We start from the raw sequence: 14587 nt of genomic DNA, 5'->3' as shown, positions 1-14587 counted from the left end.
TCTAGCTGCATGGACCCCCAGCTGTTCGCCATAGTGAACACACTTGATGCAGTCTAAAGGGCCTTTCACACCAAACAGGATATGAGAAAGCTAAAGGAATCGCACACAAATGGTTCATTCACACCATGGAGTGAAATGAATATTATAGGGCTGAACTAAAAGCGCATTCCCGTTGGTACAACAGATGCCATAACGCACTCTTCAGCTGGTCTTTTAGAAGCACGGGATACAGGGAGAGCAAGACTGTCAGGTTCACCAATAAAACCAAAAGTACAAAAACACAGATGTTAATGTTTAACTAAAGTGACCTGAAGCTTTTGTTTGGTGAAACAGCCTGTGCTTTAATGCCGGTGCAAACAGCAATAAATTAAAAATCAATAATTATTGTCAAGTTAAAGCTTATAATAGAAACTCACTAAATTAATACTTTTCAATTTGTCCAAATTTAGGGTTCACAACGATATAATCTGCAATACGTTTTTAAAGATTAAGCTCACTGCAAAACTAATTTAAACATCAAAATGAGGAAATGTCAATATACAGAAAAAACAGCACTACAATTTTTCAAAAGAAATTAATACTATTCTGCAAAGACAGTAAACTGATCAAAATTGCCAGAAAAAAAAAAGTTACAAAAAAAAATTTTACAATTTAAAAATAAATAAATGTTTGTGAGCTCCTACCAAGAAAACCTGCTTGTCACGATTAATGCAAAAGGACCTACAGACCAAAGCATCCAAATGAGGCCATCCTAGAATCACGCCTGATTCTGAACTCATCCATCTTTTAGCACAGCACAGTACGCTAACACAACTAATTGGTGTTGGTGGGAGTCGAGAAATGTACTGGAACTGTAAGATTACGCTTTGCTGCGCCTGCCTGGGAGTGTTTTTAGATCCTTCCCACCCCATGATCAACCCCGAAAGAAAAAAAAACCCACACACACACACACACACACAAGGAAATAAACTCAAAAAAAAAAAATCAAGTGTGAAGTAGAAGCGCATGGCAAGCGTATCTAAATACCAACCGTAACAGATAGGCAGCGACCCGCAGAGCAAGAGGATTTATCTGAAAACTAACCGTGAGACGAAACGCTGACACTGAATACATATAGACTAGCATCACTGTGAACTACATGAGGGGACAAGAGTAAAAATCCTGAAATAGACTGAAAGTAATAAATGTACCCGTGAACACAGGGCTTCGCACAAACCAAATTACAACCTGTCAGATTCTCAGCGGGTGCTTCCAAAAAACGCTACAAGGAGATTGATCAGTCCGCCCCGTGATGCCAAAGATACTTAAGGCAGTCAACAGAGAAGGGTCAGAAATTAGAGAGATAGACAGAGAGAGAGAGAGCGAGAGAGAGAGAGACAGAGAGAGAGAGAGAGAGAGAGAGAGAGAGAGAGAGAGAGAGAGAGAGACAGAGACAGAGAGACAGAGACAGAGAGAGAGAGAGAGAGAGAGAGAGAGAGAGAGAGAGAGAGAGAGAGAGAGAGAGAGAGAGAGAGAGAGAGAGAGAGAGAGAGAGAGAGAGAGAGAGAGAGAGAGAGAGAGAGAGAGAGAGAGAGAGAGAGAGAGAGAGAGAGAGAGAGAGAGAGAGAGAGAGAGAGAGAGAGAGAGAGAGAGAGAGAGAGAGAGAGACAGAGAGAGACAGAGAGAGAGAGAGACAGAGAGAGACAGAGAGAGAGAGAGACAGAGAGAGAGAGACAGAGAGAGAGAGAGACAGAGAGAGACAGAGACAGAGACAGAGAGACAGAGAGACAGAGAGACAGAGAGAGAGATTCAGGATCAGGAGCTGTCTCACAGCTTTCATTCAGTTGGATGTGAACTTAAAGAACTATAAGAATGGAAAAGAAGACCGTGGGGGGAAAGAAGGAAGCGAGTTCATTGGGCTGCTTTAAATATACCGCATTCTCACAGCGCCCCCCGGAGGCAAAGAATGACAGGGTGACGACTAACACAAGAATTTCGTCAAAAGATGATACAAGGCACCAAGAGTGCCATAAAGTGAGATGGAAAGCATTTTTAGGGGCAGGTAATTGGTTGGAGTAGATAAAAATCATGATCCAAAACAGAAAAGAAAAAAAAAAAAGTTCTGTCATCATTTACTCGGCTTCATGTCATTCCAAACCTGTATCATTTTCAGAATTTCTTTTGGTGGAACATGAAACGATATTCTGAGAATTGCCTCCGTTTTTTCCCCATATAAATATAAACCATATAAAAAAACTGGTTCCAAAAGTGATCAATATGTTTTTTTATGCCCCACAGAAAAAAGAAAGCGATATAGGTTTGGAATGACGTGAAGGCGAGAACTTTTTTAAAAAAAAGACACAAGACTCCCTTGAAGATCTTGGTTTGATCTACTATAAACAATTAGACAGCTTTCACATACTTTTTATCTCACTTCATGTCATTCTTGGTGCCTTCGCCACTATTTGGCTGAAATTCAGCCACTTTAAGAGTACAGACTTTTCAATTTTCAGATAATGATGTGCAAGTATATAAAATAAATACAAAGATTTACACACTGAAAACAAAACATGTTAATCGATATTTTAAATCAAGCATTTAATCAGACTTTAGCATCTCAAAATTGCTAAATATAGGCCATAAAGACAATGATAAAACCAATTCAATTTCTTCATTAAAATGGCTAGTATGTAGACAATTTGCCCATGCAAACATCTTAAATCCTTTAATTCCTTACTTTAATTATTCCCAACAATAAGACTGTTGTAGTACATCTAAATGCAGCCACGGTAGCTTTTAATTCTCACTGTATTGATCAGCTTTTGTCACAACAGGCTTCCAACAACACTGCAAAGCATTGTGGGGGGAAAGTGAGTCACACTGGGAACAGCAGGAGCCTTGCAGACCCGCTGCGCCACTCCACATGTACTTCTTTAGAGCTCCTAGACCTGTCAAAGCGTCCCAGACTGCAACAGAAACACCACAATATCACTGCGCCACAGTCAGCAGTACACACCATCATTAACCATGACCGGCGTACTTCATTTACATGACACAGAAGCTGCCGAAGACAAAAACAGGAGATGAAATAAAGCAATCTTTGAGGAGCAGTAAAAATCGCTTTGATTTTTCAGACCTGAAACCAAAACAAAGCAGACGCAAGCACACACAGAATTTGCCAAGACCTTCATCTTCACACATACAAGCTGAAAACGGCAGACGCCATGTGACGACACACTCTACAAAGCCCCCCAAATAAATTAAGACTTCAATTAAAGATTAAAGCCAGTCACTGAGATCCTGAGAGAACTAACTCCTTCATTAGAGGAAAAAAAAAAAAAAAAAAAAAGAGAGAGACCCCGTTCAAAGAAAAGCTCCGCTCCGCCGGTCTTCTGAGGCACGGGAACACACACATACACACACACGCGGCGTCTCAAAACTGGCAGTGGAGTCCAACTGAGTGACAGTTGAGTTCGGCCTCACAGAGGGAAGACTAGTAGAGCATGAAATTAGAGCCCTCTATTCCAGCCTAGCAGGAGAAAGACGCCTGACAGAGACGGAGAGAAAAGGTGTGCGCGCTTGCGTGTGCGTCTGCTATCTGTGACAGGTGAGGAAAGGAAAGAGAGAGCGTCTGGGGGGTGGGCAAGGTTTCAGCACAGTGTTCTGTCAGGTGGAAAGGAGAGGAACGACTGCAAGTGAACATGAGAGAAAGGCCAAGTCGCCGTGACCTCTGTGAGCGACCTTAATAGTACCCACCGGTCTCGTAATACGGTGTTAAAGGCAAGTTTGGAAGAATGTGACTTGCAGCCAAGAAGCCCAAGTCATTTAAGTTTAAACGGATGGATGAGCTTCGCCTCAGCTTTGAGTGGTGTTGTGCTGTCCCCTGCTGGAGAGAGGCTAAGTGACCGACACAACAGCGGCCTCCAGACTGCCATTTCCAACATCTGATCAATAGGGTAGCGGGAAAATTGGGAAAACTGTTGAAACGCTCGCGCTAAAGGCTGTGCGTTTAAAGGTGCATCGTTCCATATTAATATCAGATTTGGTTCGTACACGATGACTACCGTTTATAATTTGGGTCTTTTTAAAAGGTTTTTAAAATGATTTTGAAAGACGTTTCAACCAAGAGTTGCATTACTTTGATCTGAAACACAGTAAAAACAGTGAACTACAAAACATCACATCATTTCTATTGTTAATAACATTTTATGCTTTAAATACATTTTATTACTGCGATGACAAAGCTGGACATTTCTTAACTCTGAAAACAGCAGCTTAATATTTTTGCGGAAACGATGATACACTGCTTTCAGGACTCTTTGAAGAAAATAAACTTCAAAAAGAACAGAAAAAAAAAAGTGTATGACATTTAAAAATCTCTTAACTGTCACTTTTGATCAATTGAATGCATCCTTGCTGTATGAACTTCCTTCCAAAATCTTTAAATCCTTATTTATACCTAAATGCTACTTAAGATGCGGTTTCTGCCGTGCCAGACTGTTGATACTGATTTCATTTGATTAGTATCAGCCCTACGGTGTCCTACTATTTAACTCAATTTACTAATTAAATATATGAATTTAACATAAAAGATGACTCCTATATATTGAGGTTAGACAAAAATACTATAATAAAGTAAAAAAAAAACATTTTACGCTAGCAATTATAAGCCTTTATTTGTTAATATAATATATATATATATAAAAACCACCCCCCAAAAATATTGAGTTTCTCGTATTGAACGTTTCACCTCTAGAAAATACCACACTTTCATGCTATTGCTATTTTCATGCTATTTTATGCTTTGTATACAACCACTGTTTATCGTATTATATTTATGATATGTATATGTGTACACACACACACACACACACACACACACACACACACACACACACACACATACACATACACAGTGCAGTTAGTATTTCATTTGGAAAGCAGCCCTAAACTCTTCCATATGCTCTTTATGAGAGAAAGGCCCAGCGAGCTCTGCTGAAATTAATCACTGTCAGAGACACAAAAGGCTAAATTCCCGTCTTTATTCAGTGAAGACTGTAGCAACAGGGAGAGAACTAAGCCAAAACACACCGCAATGAACATAAATCTAGTCAACCCTTTAACCACATACTGTACAGCAATCCAAGTAATGTCTCTCTTGCACCACCTGCTGACAAACTAAAGTACTTAAGCTGAGGGCTACACACAGAGGCATATTATCAAATCACTTAAAGGTAAAGACGCCATCGATTTGAAGAGATTAAGAGCAGACGGGCTTTAGCATTCAACTATTCATTATTTAATTACCAACGCAACTTAAAAGTTCTATATCTGAACGAAGACCCTCAATAACACCAGCTTAGACTGAAAGTTACAAAACCCTCGGTCTCAAACGTCTCAGTTTCTACAGGCACAGGCTCCACGCCGATTCCCGGATGTGGCCCAATTTGATCCAGGCTTTGAGGGGAATGGAATCCGTCTGAAGCAGCAGAACAGCTGCTCTAACCGAAACCAGTCCAGCTGGTAGAGCCGTCCGTCAAGCGGCAGGCTAATATTTGGGCAAAATCAAGCACGAGTATGAATCTCTATGAGTCCCTAAATAGGTTGCAGCTTTTATTGAGTCATTCTTTAAGAGATTCTCCTTTAAAATGAAAAAAAACTGTGAAGCAGATGTTTGAAACTAGATACCAAGTCATATAAAGAAAACGTTTTTTGGCTAAATAACACATTCCGTACACCGAACAGACTTGCTACTAGACAAAGAATCAGTGTCCGCAGTCAAACCGTACAGATTAGCAAACGTTAACATTAATTACAGTTTAAAGAAACGAATTTGATCAGCTACCGATACAAGCTTTCCCCTATATTTTAATCCAATCGCTGGAATTCCAGATTTCTTTTCCTAATCAGCTTTTAGAAAACCTGTAAATGTGCGCACATTCCAGGCCCTACATAAAACCCCGGAAAACAAGCCAGAAAGGCACGCCGCGCTTTCGTCTGCCTGTAATTACTGAAGTCATAATTCATATGGGAATGACGCGATCTAATTTTTTGTGAAGGTTAGCGTGTTTAGACAGAGCCTGAGCGGGACCGACTCCTCGGCGTGTTTGTCAGAAGCTGAAAATCCAGCTCAAAAGGAGAGAGAGGAAGCTGCTGCTCTAGAATTCACCCGCAGGGATAGCCATCATGCACTTCATTCCCGTCACAAAGAGGAAAGACTTGGTATTGTTTCAGTTAGCAGGGGAAATCCTTCTGATGGACATCACAGTGAGGTCAAAAATGTCTGGGAATGAATAGTTACTGTATTTCAAAAAAACACTGCACTGATATTAGGGCTATGAATCAATTAAAAATGAAGCAAAACTAATCTGACAGTCGATTTAATACTGACAAATGAAGATATAATGAAGGGTATTCAATTAAAGAAAAGGAAATTGAACAGACGTTACAAAAAGTCTCTAGAAGTAATTGCAAGGCCATCAAACGTTTGGGTTTAATACGTTTCATAAAATGTTTTTAAATAGTCTGATATGTTCCACAAGGCTGCATTTATTTAATTTAAAAAAATCAGTACAACAGTGATATTGTGAAATATATATCTTACATACATTTTATATGCTGTTTCTGTGTTAAAGAAAATGTAGATATTCATTTATTTACAAATGTATTTTACTTAAAGGGTCTTTGGATGCAAAATTCTGTTACACCCAGTGGATGTTTTTTAAATACCCATAAATCGTAACCCTGTTCTCAAATAAAGCCGGTCACGATTTTAAATAACTGTTTTGTATGTGAATATATAGTACAATGTACGGATTAATAAAAACTGAATTTTCAGCATTTTTTCTGCAGACTTCAGAGTCGCATAAAAACAAAAAAGAAACGATTCCTAAAAAAAGAAACTTAAACTACCAGAAGGTGCTGGTAAATGTCGGTTTGTTCAGACGGATTCATTCAGGAATGAAGTAAACTCTTTATGAATGGACCTTTGAATCATTGATTTGATTCAAAAAGCAGATTCAGTCAGAAACTAAACAGTTCTGCTGCGGCTTAAGTAACATTTTCATTAGCAATATAGAGTTCAAAATATAACACAATATTAACTTCTTATTTACTGAACTGTTGTATCAAATGACATCTGCACTTGTGTTGATCAGGACAAAAGCAGCACTTGTGATAACGCTTTAAAAAACAGATATGAAGCATAGAGGGGAATTTACACAGAAAAGCCAAAATTAAGTTAATTCAAGGATATCAATCCGACAGGTAATAAATCTCTTCAGAATTCAGTACCGTTTTGAAATTATTAAATATCGCAGCGTGAACAGCTCCTTACTCATTCTTGCACAGATGCACTTTATTACATAAATGAATCACATTAATATGATAGCCGTACTATTTGCACTTTCCTTCTTTGACGTACGCGGCCTGCTAATCGTAACAACTTCAGGAGGATATAATGACCAAAACAAACACAAAGATTGCCGACGCAGGCTTTCAGCAATTCTTATCTCTGTGAGTGACGGTGTGAAAGAGAGCGCACAGGAGGACGCACCGGAGCACATTTCCTGCCTGTCCTTGTGGCGTGTGCGTGTGCAACAGGAAGTAAAGGATGGAGAGCCTATCAAATAGACGCATCTCTCAACACTCTCCAGTTGCCAGACACAATGCAAAACCAATACAGCACACACACACACTTCTATCAGCACTTAAATCAGGAAAGACACACACACACACACACACACACAAAATAGTACTCTCTGCTGTCTTCTGTCTTGAGGCCTGCAGTTATGATTGGATCATTACTCATTACTAGAACTGCCCAGAGGCATTCCCAGAATCTGTGCCCACAGAGTTTTACAAAAAGATCATGTGAGAAGACACACCGTCTGTAGCTAAGTAGATGTAATGTGTATACACTGCTGTCTATTGGCAATCTGTGGGATTTTATGTATCCAGTCACATAATCTGAGCAATTATGAATGCTGAAAACCATTACCAGTACAGTTGATCTCTAACTGTGAGGTGGCTAAAGAGAGAGAAACTGCAAAGTGGGCAAAACTAACGAACTAATTAACTACTGCTAGCTAAAGCATGAATTATTTCCTTTAATTGGAATAAAGCTGAAAATGTGTGTGTGTGCATACATATTTATATGTTAGATATGCTGCCTTTGTGAATTTAGATTTCAGTATTAAAATCAACAAACTAAATGAAAATGTCTTAGTTCAACCATTCAGACTGTCTTGCATGTTTAGGACTGAATGTTTTTACTATTGCATACCATAAGAAGAAGAACATTTAAAAAAAAAAATGCAATAAGTACACATTTAAAATGTTTTTACAATAAAAAAAAGATAATGTGTTGTTAAAACACTGCTGTATCACTTTAAAAATAAAAAATAAAATAATAATAATAATAATAATAATAATAATGCAATCCTATTAGTCCTTATGGATTAATCCATACTGCCAAACCAGGTTGCCAGGTCCGCATTCTTTGCCCCAATATTCCCTATTCCCATCAAGAAATCACTAAGTCTTTTGCCTTTTGACTCTCTTAAATGTGGCAGAACCATGTGTTTTCTAAAAAAAATATATAATAATAATAATAATAATAATAATAATTATAAAATAAAAAATTATATGATAATAATAATAATATTATTATTATTATTATTATTATTATTATAACACATGAGTAAATGGAAAGTGAATAAATATGCAAATGTAATTACTAATTGTGAATTAATAAATAAATAAACAAACTATACCTTCTGACAATTTAAGCAGCCAACAAGGTGTATAATGTATGACCTCACTGACAACAGCCCTCGCCCTACAGCACTAAAGTAGGTGACCTGTCAAAAAACAGGGCCTGTTCTTATCGCCAGACAACAGGCATGTCACAGTGTGCGCGCGACTCACAAGTGCCCTGAGCTCCAAAGACGGGAATATCTAATGCTCTACAGCTGAAGAAAACCTTTTCACTCAGAATGAATAAGCAAACTCAGGTTTGAAAAAAAAAAAGAGACTGGGGGTGTGTATGACACTCAGGCTGACACAAAATCTACACACACACACACAAAGCAAATACAACCTTAAACATAGGTTGGCCTGGTTTCGTTTTCCAGTGATGTTCTGCATGTCGGTGACAGCGGGTATAGGAGCATCAGGCAGTGAGAGAGCAGCACGGCAGAAAGTAAATAAAAGCCTCTGGACACACTGTGCTCAGCCATGTCTGACCGATCCCTACTACTCTGTCACACCTAATCACATCCATCGGCTGGAAGCAGCGGCTCCTGCGGCGCCACACTTGCCCCATCTCTTCTTCTACACGACTCGACAGAGCAGGAGTTCACGGCAGCTTCTCAATGCTACAACCAAATCAAGTCAAAGTTTCACTGATGGCGCAAACATACGGGAAAGAGTCATGGCAATCACTTGTTATTTCGTTGTTTAGTCTCACAAAATGAGATCCTTTGAAAAACACCCAAAAAAGCTGGAAGACCAAAAGTCAGGTTAGGAATAAAATGAAGTTAAATAATAAAACAGGCCACAAACGCAAAGCAGCGGAATAGATTTATGGGTCCTGTGCTTGAGTCAATAATACGGTTGTTGTTGTTTGTTGACAGTTTTGACAAAAATGCTCTGCTCATTATAGAGGCATAAAACCCGCGGTGGTTAATTAAGATTTAATAACTGTGCCTCGGTTGAACGTGTGAAGTTTGACAGCGGTGACAGGTGATAGTCGCAAACAGTATACAGGCTTGACTTCAGCTACACATTCATAAAGACAGTACTCAGGCCAGTGTGAACAGGACTTTTCAAAACTCACATCTAAGTAAAGGTGAGCGTTTCCATATTCAAATTGGTCTCAGTTTCACGAAAAAAAAGCATTCGCAATTTTACACCTGTGTCTATTTCTGAATAAAACTGAATATTTAAAGCAAAAAATGACTTGCTTTACCCATTAGCAGGTAATCAGATGTTTGAAAGAAGCATTTCACAGAACTAAAACCCAACAGCCTGCACAACCTGGGTGATGGCATTAAGAGAAGCATGTCATTACATTTCAATGAAAAAATAAATAAAATGTGACTAAATTTTCCCCCTGAATTATATGTGCTGATGATAATTTAGTGCACCGTACCACCTAGAAATGATATATAAAAGGGATAGTTCACCAAAAACCCTACTCATTATTCTGTGTAAAACAGCCTAGTCCCTGAAAGATGATTTTTGAGAAATTTCTCAGAGAGTCAATTTGTGTGCTTATGCACCATCCGCATTACGTGAGTAATACGGTCACACTTAAAAATCCCAAAAGATAAATCCCCAGATCATTTACTTCCACTTTAAAATTCATACACCAGACCTTGTGCAAAGAGTGCAGTGCGTTGTTAGGAAAACACAACAGAAGTCAAAGGTCACTTGATTACCAACATTCTAATGTTTCACAAAATATACAGGTTTGGACCGAGTAGAGTAAAGGATGACAGAGTTTTCATTTCGGGGTGTAAAGAGTTTTTTGATTTCACGATGACTTGAACATTCTCTAAAAGCCGTCATTCATAAGTTAATGAAGCTGCAAAACTCCACCCAGCAGCTTCGGAATTATGAAAGAGGGAGAAAGACGGAGGCAGAAAAGAGGCCAGGCAATATGAGCAGTGAGGTGTGGCTGCACTTAAGACACCGGAGAGCTCCGAGTGGAAGAAACTGGATGTAAGCTGAGAGGGGAGCTCGAGAAGGTACCGGCCTGCAACATCACCACAGGGCCGAGGGCTGCCTTAACATTCCCACATGCTCTCCACGGAGCAAATGGGCTTTGGTGGGAAGACCGAAGAGGGACGACAAAATTTAAAGCAGAAAGATCCGAGTTTGTAACAGGCCACCTGCGAGCTTACATCAGGAGCTGCGACGTCAAAGCCACCGGTTATGCACCACGCAACCGAGAGGAAATGAGAATGCGGGTTGGCTCTCAACGTTCAGATCTAGTACAACTGTACACAACCACACGAAGAGGTGATATTGCGCTTTCTCGTTGTGTCGACATTAAAAACAATGACATTTGCGATTAAATGGAAGCAGCGGGTCGACACGTCTCTTGTATTGCGGGTTACTTCCGAGTTTAATAGATTAACAAAACGACAAAATGAAGGGCGGGAGTCTGTGCATCACGTGTCGATTCACTGGAAGATCGGGTTATGAGGACAAAACGTTTTCAAATAATGAAACAGATTAACTGTTCACACCAAGATCTATAACATGCATTTCTGCTTCGTCTTTAAAATCCGAAAATCATTTCAGTCCTCCTCAACATCACATTACACATTAATTTGCCTGTTATTACGAAACATACCCTTCCCTCCGAGCACCAAAGCATTATACCGACACATTTAAAAGCATCTTGAGTGAACACACACCAAACTAAACAGAGAGACCACCCACTTGAGCAGATATTATAGTTACAGTCACCCAGTTACAATCTGAAGAAAAGAAATTGGTAGAAACTGCTTTCATTTGCTTAATGGTAGAGTATCACTTCTAGCAGCACAGTCCCCGTGGACACATAATAGGGTATTATGTACACCGTTTCAGGATGAATCATTATAAAACAGGTGGATATGTGGAACAAAGGCATTACAGCGTTCGTCTGCAGCATTGTTAAAAAGCAGGTAGACACACATAGGTTCATCTGTCCTGTGTAACATCTCGCACAATGAAACTCTACGGTGACAGTATCAAACCTGCTGATCAGTTAAACTCCACACTGCTTTTCCATTCATGCATTAATAATGGTCTTGGTCAAGGACACATGGCTGAGTAGTGATTCGCCGGATATCGAAGCACAGCGAGCTGTCACCCTAAACGGGGTCCGAGCACCGTTCGCTTCAAACGCGCTCGAATACGCCGTCTAAACGGGTTTTGACACCCACTCCACGGCTTTCCTGCCGGTGACTCAGGACCGTGACCCAGCCCCGCGTGTAACGAGTCCCCCGCCGCGCACAGGTGATCAAAACACAAAACGCGAGATCTTACATCACCTCACCTTTGGCTTCGCAGTCGGCGCAGTATTTGTTATCATCCTCCCTCAGCATTTTGGACAGAATGGCCTGATGCTGCTCGTTCAGTTTCTGAGCCTTTTCCCTCTCCGATCGCGTCGTCATCTCGGCCCGATTTCCGTCGGCGTTTCTGGATAAAATCACCTGCCTTGCCCCCGATTCACTCTGTGCGAATGTATCGTCGCAAATGGAAAACCATCCCCTGTGAAACGAAGCTACGGAGGGCTCGCGGCAACTGAGCGGCGGCTGGGTTGAGACGGATCGGTGTGGAATATGGCCGATTGGAGGAACTGGCCGGAAGCGGAAACGGAGAAGAGGAAAATACGGGGAGCCGATTAAAAAAGAATAAATTTAAAAAAAAAATACTAGAAACTGTGGAATGGGAGAGGGTATAATCGCGATTAAGCGGTGTATTATTTTTTTCCTATGAATTTAAAAGTCTATGATTTGTGAAATGCAAAAAGAAGTGACTTTTGCGTCATTGCTGACGTATGCGTGCGTCGGTAGGCTGGACAGCCGGTCTGACGTGAAATATGTAACTATGATGTTTAAATCATACCTTGCGTTACTAAGAGTTTTGTCACGGGCCAGGTCTTTAAATCATGCTTGAGTGACAAGTTCAGACAAAAGCGAGATTAAAGCTAGGTGCCTGAAAAGGTGTATATGCCAAAGTATACTGTATACATTTTACAACGTCACTATAAACTTTTCATTAAACAGTAACTAATTGTAAACAAAAATGTTAAATCATGCAAACTTTTAGCAGCTTATTTTAAACTAAACTGAAAGTGTCAAATACAAAATAAATTAGAAAAACTAAAGTATTATGATATTGTTCGGCTTATTTAATGGACATGCCGTCAGGGTTTATATCATTCAAAACATCAGGCAGAATACAATCGTTTTTTCAGTTTTGTTGTCTTTCTCTCCCAGCCTTGCTGAAGTACCCTGATAATGCTTTATATAATGATAATGTTTAACCTCCCCTTAAAGGCTGATACGGTAGTGACCTCTGAAACAATCCAAGTGCAGATACATAGGAAAGCGTTTGCAATAACTGTTTTTTTCCCCCCACAAAATTAAACTTATTTACATAATCACAAACACGTGTACTTGTGACAAAACTTTGACAAAAACAAAGTATTGAGTTGAATGTTTATTCTTTTAAGAGATTTTTCGGGCCTGCAGACATCTGTTACACACTTCCAAAGAGAATAAAAACATAAGATCTATCTTTTTCAAAAATCCAACAGCATCCCATCCAACAGATTTATTGTCAAGATGTCCATTAAAGGCTGGACACATCCGTTAAAGTAGTTCAAACTATTTTTACGCAAACATCCGTTCTACATAGTAGGCCCATACAATCAGGATACACGTTCACATTTCTGGCCCAGAAATTCTCTTTTTGTATCTGTATGGAGATGGATTGATCACCTTTAAATGTTAAAATAAATACATTTTATTATTATCATCAACAGGACAAACTAAAAATCAATACAACGTCCCTTCCTCTCCCAATCTCCGTATCGTGTAGGTTCAGGACCTCTGGGACCACCTTTCTCCTTAGTTTCTGGATTCACATCATCTGGAAATCCTGGAAAAATTAAATATAATTCCATTTTATGTCAATTGCATAACCTTAAAATACATTTAATTAATCATTTACATATATTCACAGGTCTTTTCGATAGATAACTCTGATCTTTCATGTAATTTATTGTACAAATAATAAGCGTACTTACGTTCTAGAACCTCTTTCGATTTTGACTCCGTTTCGTCCATGTCAAAGCGTCCTTGGGGCGTTTTCGCTTTCTTTAACGGTTCTTTATCTTTGGTCACACCACCAGATGTATAACCTGCTGACCTATGATATCCTGCAGAGGAGAGCAGAGACACGCTTCAACAAAGCTGGCGCACATTTACACGTATTTTTTAAAACTCGACCACGATTCTTAATGATCAGCATTAGGGTAGTTTGGGTAATGTGCATATTAATATGACATTAGTGCAAATCAGTGCGTCTTGTGCAAGCATGTCAATGAACAGTTAAAGCCCAAAGGTATTTGGGTTGCACTCACCAGTATAAGTCGACTCTAAAAACAATCCTCTCTTTACAAATCCTCTGGCCGTAGTACAGCCAACGCGTAAAAGAGACATTTTGCATGGACGCTGTGCTAATCTGTTGTGAACTTTTTCCCTTGTCGCAGCCAAAAAAAAAAAAAAAAAAATTATACAACTGAAGAAGGTTTTGGCGATTGAAAATGACGATGCAAGCGTCATCATTTAGGGACACAAAATACACTCGAGAGGGTCGCGGCGGCGCTAGAGAAGCGCAAAACCGAGTGATGCGTAAATTTAAGTGTATCTGCTTTGCATGCAACTTATCAAAACGAAGAACAGATAAGAAACAATGTGAAAACAAGTTATAAAATACTACAGCATAGTTAGATTTCCCGTGAGACATAAGCGATAAAATAATAGACTTATTTTACAGAACTCAGAAAATTACTAAATTACCCTTACACTGAAAAAAAAAATTA

General features: G+C 39.4%; 2 protein-coding genes across 8 annotated transcripts in view; both read right to left on the bottom strand.

Moving 5' to 3' along the window:
• Window positions 1-12345, bottom strand: part of smap1 (small ArfGAP 1) — an 86455-nt gene extending 74110 nt beyond the window's left edge. For 5 of the 7 annotated variants that reach the window (XM_043254729.1, XM_043254731.1, XM_043254733.1 and 2 more), the window contains exon 1: window positions 12032-12345. In XM_043254729.1, coding sequence (XP_043110664.1) covers window positions 12032-12149 — 118 coding nt within the window. In that variant the 5' untranslated portion in view covers window positions 12150-12345. The remainder of the gene's footprint in view (window positions 1-12031) is intronic. The other 2 variants (XM_043254732.1, XM_043254735.1) reach the window with 2 other exon arrangements.
• An 842-nt stretch (window positions 12346-13187) lies between these two features.
• Window positions 13188-14284, bottom strand: sdhaf4 (succinate dehydrogenase complex assembly factor 4). Its single transcript, XM_043256386.1, has 3 exons — window positions 14126-14284; window positions 13790-13921; window positions 13188-13641 (listed from the first exon to the last, which is right to left on the bottom strand). The coding sequence occupies exons 1-3, from the start codon at window positions 14202-14204 to the stop codon at window positions 13532-13534; spliced, it is 321 nt and encodes a 106-aa protein (XP_043112321.1). The 5' UTR covers window positions 14205-14284; the 3' UTR covers window positions 13188-13531.
• Window positions 14285-14587: the final 303 nt, after the last annotated feature.

Source organism: Puntigrus tetrazona, chromosome 13 (assembly GCF_018831695.1).
Source record: "Puntigrus tetrazona isolate hp1 chromosome 13, ASM1883169v1, whole genome shotgun sequence".
In the NCBI taxonomy this organism is placed as follows: Eukaryota; Metazoa; Chordata; class Actinopteri; order Cypriniformes; family Cyprinidae; genus Puntigrus; species Puntigrus tetrazona.
Note: the sequence above shows the minus strand (reverse complement) of the source record. Positions and strands in the feature narration are given on the sequence as shown.